General features: G+C 36.8%; 1 protein-coding gene across 5 annotated transcripts in view; it reads left to right on the forward strand.

The window, feature by feature from the left end:
- The window catches only part of LOC144319133 (transmembrane protein 180-like), a 39,082-nt gene that overhangs the window by 18,359 nt on the left and 10,651 nt on the right, over window positions 1-10,072 (forward strand). For all 5 annotated transcript variants that reach the window (XM_077906963.1, XM_077906965.1, XM_077906966.1 and 2 more), the window contains 2 exons: window positions 1,506-1,589; window positions 5,396-5,518. In XM_077906963.1, the coding sequence (XP_077763089.1) occupies window positions 1,506-1,589; window positions 5,396-5,518 (207 nt within the window). The remainder of the gene's footprint in view (window positions 1-1,505; window positions 1,590-5,395; window positions 5,519-10,072) is intronic.

The following is a 10,072-nucleotide window of genomic DNA, read 5'->3' on the forward strand; positions in this document are numbered from 1 at the left end:
AAAAGGTTTTATTTTTAAAGTAATCTCTACATTCAATGTGGGGGTTGAAGTCACAACCCTGAGAACAAGAGTTGCATTCTCTACTGACTGAGCCATCCAGGCACCCCCTAAAATGACTTATAGTGATTTTTAGAATGAAAGTTTTTTTTGCCTTTTTTTACTTAAACTCTCCCCCTATTTTTATTCTTCTATCATTATTAAAATGTTATATGATCTTTTATAGTCCTTAATTTATCCTATTTTTGATATCAAGAGAAAAATGTCTGATTAATTTCCCTGACCTGTTTTGTTCTTTAGAATCTGCCTATAAGTTAATCAGATTAAATGGGAAGGTAGTTGTTTGGGAATGAGGAAAAAGCATAAAAACTATTTTTTGAAAAAGAGACTCAATTATAGAGAACAAAGTGATGGTTATGGGGCACAGGTACTTTAAACAGTTGATGGAGATTAAGGAATGCACTTGTTGCAATAAGCACCAGATATCATATGAAAGCATAGAATCACTAACTGTACACCTGAAACTAATATACTGTATGTTAACTCACTGTAATTTAAATAAAAACTATCATAAATAAATAAAAATATTTTAAAATAAAAAATAAAAAAATAAAAAAACTCCACAAACAAATCTTTTTAAAAACCCCAAGCAAAAGTAGTTATTTCTTCTCTCTCTGCCTATGTCTCCGCCTCTCTCTCTCTCTCTATCATAAATAAATAAAAATTAAAAAAAAAAAAAAAAAAAAAAAGGGATCCCTGGGTGGCGCAGCGGTTTAGCACCTGCCTTTGGCCCAGGGCGCGATCCTGGAGACCCGGGATTGAATCCCATATCGGGCTCCTGGTGCATGGAGCCTGCTTCTCTCTCTGCCTATGTCTCCGCCTCTCTCTCTCTCTCTGACTATCATAAATAAATAAAAATTAAAAAAAAAGTAGTTATTTCATTTTTTAAAAAGAATTATATACTCATAGATATATAATATTTGGAGGCAGGATGGAAGTGTGTGCCTAATATATCTTTATTTTTATAGTATAGTTGGCCTTCAAACAACACAAGTTTGAATAGCATGGGTCCACTTATACAAGGACTTTTTTTTGATAACTATAGTATAGTACTATAAGTGTATTTCCCTTCCTCGTGATAATTTTCTTTTTTTATGATAATTTTCTTATGAACACTCTCTCTTCCCCAGCTAACTTTTTTGTAAGAATATATAATGCATATGATATACAAAATATGTGTTACATGTTTATGCTATTGATAAGGCTTCCAGTAAACAGTCAGCTATTAGTGATTAAGTTTTAAGGGGGCAAAAGGTATATGTGAATTTTCCACTGCCTGAGGGGTCAGCACCTCTGACCCCCATGTTGTTCAAGAGTCAACTGTATGTTATTTCATTTTTCTTTCTTACAAAGCTTCAACTTTCATTTGATATTTGTTTTTTGATTTTGATATTTGTGCCTCCTCATTATATGCATATTTTATATGTTTATTTTAAAATTGCTTCTAGGGTGATTGTGCAAGCTTCTTTTTGCTTATTTAACCTGCCACTAGCTGATATGGTTGATGCAGATTTACTGAAATTCAATCGGCAGTAAGTACATTTATTCAAGTATTAGCTACAAGAATATCAAGGTAAGACCTATCAGAGTCTGCCTGTTATATTGCCACTACAAATCACGTATCTAAGAGACAATCGTAAGAGGCATCATTGGGAATTAGAGAGCAGAACATAATATAGGATATTCATAATTGTTTGCCCTGGGCAACTTTTCCCTGCTTTTGAAAGGGCATCATAATTTTTTATTCCTCAGGTTCACACAGCCAATGCTACAACAGGATTAGATCTCAGAAACCAAAGTGAAATCTCAGCTTTATGTTCTATGTATTGCAGTATGCCTTATTACACTGGTTGTTAAGGCAAAATGGCCTTTGCTCTGTGACATTGCAAGAGTTAAAATTAAAAGCAAAAAAAGATCATCTTATCTTTTTTTTATTTTAGAGATTTTATTTATTAGAGAGAGAGAGAGCACACGCACACGCATGCACGCAGAGAAAGAGAAAGGGAGAGAGAGAGAGAGAGAACAGGGGCAGGGGAGAGGGAAAAGCAGACTCCCTGCTGAGCAGAGAGCCTGCCACACAGCTCAATCCCAGGACCCGGGGATCATGGCCTGAGCAGAAGGCAAATACTTAACTGACTGAGCCACCCTGGTGCCCTACATCTTATCCTTTTTTTACTTGAAAAGCTATAAGCTGATGCTGGTGAGGGTTTTTTTTTTTTTTTTTTTTTTTTGTATGGTTATAAGCTTTTTACATCAGTTATAAAATTCACATTATTGGTAAGTATGTTCTGATATGTGCCCTATTTTACAGATTAGAGAGGAATGTGTTATTTTAACACCAGTACATTCTAAATTTTTCTACAGAGCTAATAAAGAATGCTCTGTAGAAACATTTAGACTGAATGGCCTTTTTTTTTTTTAATGAAATTTATATTGAGAAACTCTTTGCCAATCCAGCTGCTTGAGTTCCTCTTTACGTAATTCCTTTCCTTGTTTCAGGGTTTTGTTGCTAAGTTATGTTTGGATAAGCAAGATGGTGAGCTCCTTACATTGCAGGACCATGTCCTCACTTTCTAGTGTCTAGAAAAGTGACTGACTCAAATCACTTTTTTTAAATGAGTAATTTAACAAGAAGAAACCTCAGTTAACATCTTATAGTTCTCAAACTCTTTTTGAATGAGACTGGAAACAAGTAAATAAAATGTCTTAAACAGTTGGAAAGAAAAGGGCACCAACATTTACCACATGCCAATCTGTACATGCATTATATGGTTCATTCAAGTCTCACACCGGCTTTGTGTGGTAGATATTATTTACTCCATAAATATGTATTGATTGCCTCCTAATGTGTGAGGCATTGTGGTAAATGCTGGAGATACAATATAGGAGGCCTTGTAACAGATTCCCTCTAAAACATACTCTCTCCTTTTTTTTATTTTTAATTTTTTAAAAAAGATTTTATTTATTTATTTTAGAGAGAGAGAGAGCATGTACAAGTGAAGGGATGGTGAGCAGAGGGGAACAGAGAGAGAGGGGAAAGAATCCCAAGCAGACTCCATGCTGAGGACAGAGTCCAACCCAGGGCTTGATCTTAACAACCCTGAGATCATGACCTGAGCCAAAACCAAGAGTTGGACACCCAATCACCTGAGCCACCCAGGCACTTCTTTAATTTTTAATTTTTTAAGTAATCTCTGCATCCAATGCTCAAACTCATGCCCCTGAGATCAAGAGTTGCATGCTCTACCAACTGAGCCAGCCAGGGGCTCCTAAAACATACTCTTATACACATTGCATGCTATATGCTTTTGACAAGTGGCTACTGTTAAGGATACTGTATTTTTTGCTGGCATTAAGCTGCATCCTTACCAAAAGTTAGTACTTTTTGTTTCAAATCTGTTAATGTCAGCTGTAACTGTTATTATAATGACATTATATAACTTAGAAACTATAAGGGTGATATGAAAGTTATTTCTATGAAAACTAAGTTGAATGCTTTATAAAGGTTTAACAAAGGTAAAATTAAATGAAATACTCTCAGATCTGATGTGATGAGAACTATAAATGTTTTTAGGAGAAAGTAATAAACCTAAAGCTATTGTGTACTCAGAATGCCTTGTAAACAACTTTAGATTCTCTCTATAACTGGCAGTAGAAACTGTAGATCATGTAATATGGATACTGTCCTTGCAAGAAAGAAGCACATCACTTTCACCTGTGGGCCCGTACTTGAAGAAAAAACCCAAAGAAAAGATTGATGAATGAGTACATTTCACTTAAAATAGTTAACTTCCCTTTTTCTTTTTTTTTTTTTTAATTTTTATTTATGATAGTCACAGAGAGAGCAAGAGAGAGAGGTGCAGAGACACAGGCAGAGGGAGAAGCAGGCTCCATGCACCGGGAGCCCGATGTGGGATTCGATCCTGGGTCTCCAGGATCGCGCCCTGGGCCAAAGGCAGGCGCCAAACCGCTGCGCCACCCAGGGATCCCCAACTTCCCTTTTTCTAAAAAGGATTGTTTTGCTCTAGCCAACTGTCATCCTGATCATGTCAGATAAGAACTTAATACAATGAGCCAAAACAGAGGTAGACTTTACCCCTATGGCACTGGCAGCCTAGTGGGGGAGAGAGACAGCAGTTGTATTATAATATTATATCATCATACAACCATAGTTATCCTCATTTTCAAGAAAATAATAGTCATGAGGGTATATTAACTTTCCCAAGGTAATATAACCAGCAGATTGAAGAACTGGGAGTGAAACCTAAATTCTTCCCATCAAATCAGACTTCCTGCAATTCTCTGGCTAATCTTTCTTCCCTTTCTTTTTTCTTTCTCCTTCCCTTTTTCTTGCTTTTTCTTCTCTTTCTCCTCTTTGGTTTCAAGGCATCCATCATTAATGGAACATGACAAGATTTCAGTTTAGTAAGTCAATACACTGGATTACTGTTTTTTTTTTTTTAAATATGACATGACTTAATTATCAAAAATGATATGGCAGGATTCTTACTTAGAACACCCTTAAGTAATCCTTAATGAAATCTGGACTGAGAAACTTAAGTGTGAATCCCAGCTTTACTACTTACTAGGTGTGTGATTGTGGACAAATTCACCTATTCTCCTATCTCTAAAATAGGAGTGAAAATGTCTTCCTCATAGGACTGTTGTGAGGTTTACAATTTTTTTTTTTTTTAAAGCAGGCTCCCTCCCAATGTGGGGCTTGAACTCATGGGTCCTGAGCTCAAGAGTCACATCCTCTACCAGCTGAGCCAGCCCCGGACACTCCTGTTGTGGGGTTTAAATGACTTAACATAGAATAGGGTACATACAGCTCTCACTTATTGATTCTATTCAAGAATCTAGCTGTGTCTCTCTTTGATCTGTTTCTTCATTGAAAGAGTTTGGTTCGGGGTACCTGAGTGGTTCAGTCAGTTAAATATCTACCTTTGGCACCAGCCATTATCTCTGGGTCCCAGGATCGAGCCCTGCATTAAGCTCCCTGCTCGGTGGGGAGTCTGCTTCTTCCTCTCCATCTGCCTCTGTCCCTCTCTCTAATTATGCTCTCTTTCTCTCTCTCTCTCAAGTAAATAAATAAATACGTTAAAAAAAAAAAAGAAAGAAAAAGTTTGATTCTTCTATCTTTATGACCACTACAACTGAGAAGTTAATATTCTATAACTACTATTTCTATTATTGTCTGATTAGGGTCAAGGAGGACTTATTGACGAAAAGGTCCTTGATATACACATACATACATATAATATATACACATACACACACACACACACACACGTAATTTCTGTGTGATGCAGACCCATGCTATCTTTGTCTGTTTCAGGTCACCTCTTTCCTCAATGGTTTTTGGCATCAATGCTTTGTTTACAAAACCTGCTCAGTCTTTAGCTCCCATGATGATACTCTCTAAGCTAAAACAGTATGGATATGGAAACCCAGATAAAAGGTAGAGTAAAAATGCCTTTGAAATAATGTAAAGGAAATATGAAAGCAAACTCAGCCTTTTACATTGATTACTAGGCAATTGTTTTGGACTTTGGATATTATTTGTCATTGATTCTCAGATCTTGAGTAAGCTATAACAGAGTACTAATGTCAAAGAAATTTTCATAGGAATATCTTTAAGGGTGTTCTTTAAATATTACTGCAAATGCTTATATAATTCAAAGTAAACTGCATATTGATTGCTTTCATTTTTTAACTAAATCATTCATTCACAAATGTTTCTGAGGACATGCTATTATCTGCCAGGTTTAAAGGTGCTGGGGATATAAGAAGAATAAGGAGCCTCCAAGGATCCCCACAGATTATAAAACACTGTGATAAGGGCTCTACCAGAAGCATAAAATAGGGCACTGTGGTAATACAGAGAAGAGATTCCTACTTTAGTCTGCTTGGAGCAAGGAGTAAAGAAGAGGGGGTTCCTGAGCTGAGCTGAGTTTTGGAGGTTGAGTTGGATTTCCCCTCTTGAACCTTGAAGAACATCATTCCAGGCAAAGAAAACAGCATGGCAAATGTCTGAAAGCATGAGAGAACTTTTTTTTAAAAAAGATTTTATTTATTTATTTATTTATTTATTTATTTATTTATTTATTTATTTAAAGCAGAGGGGAAGGACAGAGGGAGAGGGAGAAGCAGACTCCCTGCTGGGCAGGGAACCTGACATGGGACTCCATCCCAGGACCCCAGGGTCATAACCTGAGTTGAAGGCAGATGCCTAACCAACTGAGTGACCCAGGTGCTGGAGAGAACTCTTAATAAGCTATTCACTTATTCACTCAACAAATGTCACTGAGAGCCTACCATGTCCTCTGCTCCGTGATAGGGTAGTGAACTGCAGTGAATAAACAGAGATCTGTGCCCTCATGGACTTAGTTCTAATGGGAGACAAGAAGATCAAAAATCAAATAAAATACATAATATGTTAGCTGGCAATAAGTTTTTTGGTAAAAATATGAAGTGGAATAAGAAAGTTGTAGAAAGCTCCATTTGTAATTAGAGTAAGGAAGGTGACATTTGAATAAATGCAGGGAGTTAGGAGGGCATCATGGAGGCTCTCTGGGGGAAGAGTGTTCCTGGCAGAAAACACAGCAAGTGCAAAAGAACAGAGGGATACCATACTTGGTTTTCTAGATCTCACAAGGGAGCCAGTATGGTTGGAGCAGAGTAAGCAAGAGGGAGGCCAGGTCTTGTAGGTCCCTGCAGCTCTGCTTCGTTACTTGGTTTCACTATGAGATAAATGGTGGTAGTGAGGCAGTGGAAGATTTGTTTATTTTTTTATTTATTTGTTTTATTGTTATTTTTTAAAATATTTTATTTACTTGAGAGAGAAAACTCATGCAAGGCAGGGTGGGGGAGGAGCAAAAGGGAAGGGGAAAGAATCTCAAGCAGACTTGCGTTGAGTGCAGAGCCCCTCTCACAACCCTGAGATCATAACCTGAACCAAAACCAAGAGTTGGTCACTGAACCAACTGAGCCACTCAGGTGCCCCTATTTACTTTATTTCTTAGAGCAGTTTTAGAGTGACAAGAAAACTGAGCAGGAAGTGTAAAGTTCCTGTATATTCGTCCTTCACCAGATAGAGACACCACCATATAAACATATCCACCTTCCCAGAGCGGTACATTGGTTACAATCAATGAAGCTACACTGACATATCATTATCACCCAAAGACCATGGTATGCATTTGGGTTTATTCTTGGTGTTGTACATTCTGTTGGTTTTGACAAATATATAATGACATTTATCCACCATCAAAGTATCCTAGAGAATAGTTTCATTGCCCTAAAAATCCTCTGTGCTTTAACTATTCATCCCATCCTCCATCTAACCCCAACAACAAATAATATTTTTGTCTCCATGATTTGCCTTTCTCAGAATGTCAGATAATTGGAATCATATAGCATGTAGCCTTTCCAGATAGGTTTCTTTCACTTAGTAATATGCATTTATGTTTCCTCCATGTCTTTTCATGGCTTGTAACTTATTTCTTTTTAGCATTGATTAGTATTCCATTGTCTGGATGTATACTTTATTTATCTATTCACCCACTGAGACATCTTGGTTGCTTGCAAGTTTTGGCAATTACAAACAAAGCTGTTATAAACATCCATACACAGGTTTTTGTGTGGATATATGTTTTCAGTTCCTTTGGGTAAATACCAAGGAGCATAATTGCTGAATTGTATGATAAATGTATGTTTAATGGCGTAAGAAACTACCAAACTGTCTTCAAAAGCAACTGTACCATTTTGAATTCCCATCAGCAAAGAAAGAAAGAGTTCTTGTTGTTACACGTCCTCATCAGTATTTACTCTTGTCAATGTTTTGGACTTTAGCCATTTTAATAGTTATATATCTCATTTTAATTTGCAGTTTCCTAATGCTTTATGCTGTGGAACATCTTCTCATATGCTTATTTGCCACTTGTATGTCTTTGGCAAGGTGTCCAGGTCTTTTGCCCATTTTTAAATCAAGTTATTAGTTTTCTTTTTTTAAAAGATTTTAGGGATCCCTGGGTGGCGCAGCGGTTTGGCGCCTGCCTTTGGCCCAGGGCGCGATCCTGGAGACCCGGGATCAAATCCCACATCGGGCTCCCGGTGCATGGAGCCTGCTTCTCCCTCTGCGTATGTCTCTGCCTCTCTCTCTCTCTCTCTCTCTCTGTGTGACTATCATAAATAAATAAAAATAAAAAAAATAAAGATTTTATTTATTTATTCATGAGAGACATGGAGAGAGAGGCAGAGACATAAGCAGAGGGAGAAGCAGGCTCCCTCTGGGAAACTTGTTGTGGGACTCGATCCCAGGATCCCAGGAACAAATGCTGAACCACTGAGCTACCCAGGTGCCCCCAAGTTGTTCATTTTTTTATTGTTGAGTTTTAAGATTTCTTTGCATATTTAGGAATATAATCCCTTATCAGATGTGCCTTTTGAAAATATTTTCTCCCAGTCCATGACTTGTCTTCTCATCCTTTTGAAAGTGTCTCTAGCAGAGCAGAAGTTTTTGATTTTAATGAAGTCCAGTTTATCAGTTATTTCTTTCATAGATTGTGACTTTTCTGTTGTATCTGAAAAATCATCACTATACCCAAGTCACCCAGATTTTCTCCTGTGTTATCTTTTAGGAGTTTTATAGTTTTGCACTTTACATTTACATCTGTGATCTATTGTGAGTTAATTTTTGCAAAAGTGTGAGGTCTGTGTCTAGATGTTGCATGTAGATGTCCAGTTATTCCAGTACTGTGTGTTAAAAGACTTTTTTTCTCCATTGTATTGCTTTTGTGCCTTTATCAAAGATCAGCTAATTACATTTATGTGGATCTATTTCTGGCTTCTCCATTGCATTCTACTGATCTATTTGTTCTTTGCCAATATCATTCTATCTTGATTTTGTTGCTTTATAGTAAGTCTTTTCTTTTAAAAATGTTATTTATTTATTTGAGAGAGACAAAGAGAGCACAAGCAGGGGGAGGGACAAGCAGACCCCCACTGAGTGGGAAGCCAGATGCAGGACTTGATCCCAAGATCCTGAGTTCATGACCTGAGCTGAAGTCATATGGAGCCACCAACTGAGCCACCCAGGTGCCCCTATAGTAAGTTTTGATGTCAGGTAATGTCAGCCCACTGGCTTTGTTCTTCTTCAGTATTGTGTTGCCTGTTTTTAATCTTTTGCCTTTCCATATAAAATTTGGAATAAATTTGTTTATATACACAAAATAACCTGCTGAGATTTTGATTGAGATTGTATTACATCTATAGATCAAGTGAGGAAGTACTGACATCGACAATATTGAATCTTCTTATCCATGAACATGGACTATCTTTCCATTTATTTAGTTCATTTTTTTTAAATTTTTATTTATTTATGATAGTCACAGAGAGAGAGAGAGAGGCAGAGACACAGGCAGAGGGAGAAGCAGGCTCCATGCACCGGGAGCCCGACGTGGGATTTGATCCCGGGTCTCCGGGATCGCGCCCTGGGCCAAAGGCAGGCGCCAAACCGCTGCGCCACCCAGGGATCCCTATTTAGTTCATTTTTTATTTCTTTCATCAGAACTTTGTAGTTTTCTTCATATAGATCTTATACATATTTTATTATATTTATACTTAAAAGTCATTAATTTTTAGGATGCTAATGTTAATGGCATTATGTTTTTAATTTCAAGTTCTACTTGTTTATCATTGATATATGTATGCAACGGATATATGTAAGCAGCTGACTTTTGTATATTAACTTGTATCCTGCAACCTTGCTATAATTGTTTATTAGTTCCAGGAGGTTTTTGTTGTTGATTCTTCTGAATTTTCTACGTAGCCAAGGATTTTTTTTTAAGTTCTCTCACACCCCTACTGCCATTTTATTATAAACATTTTTATTTTCAAATATACAAAAAGTTGAAAAAGATGTATAGGGAAGACTTCTATATTCACCAGCTAGATTCAACTATTTGTATCTAACTATATTGTCTTTTTATTTTTTATTTATTAATTATTATTT

This window comes from Canis aureus, chromosome 8, assembly GCF_053574225.1.
Source record: "Canis aureus isolate CA01 chromosome 8, VMU_Caureus_v.1.0, whole genome shotgun sequence".
Lineage (NCBI taxonomy): Eukaryota > Metazoa > Chordata > Mammalia > Carnivora > Canidae > Canis > Canis aureus.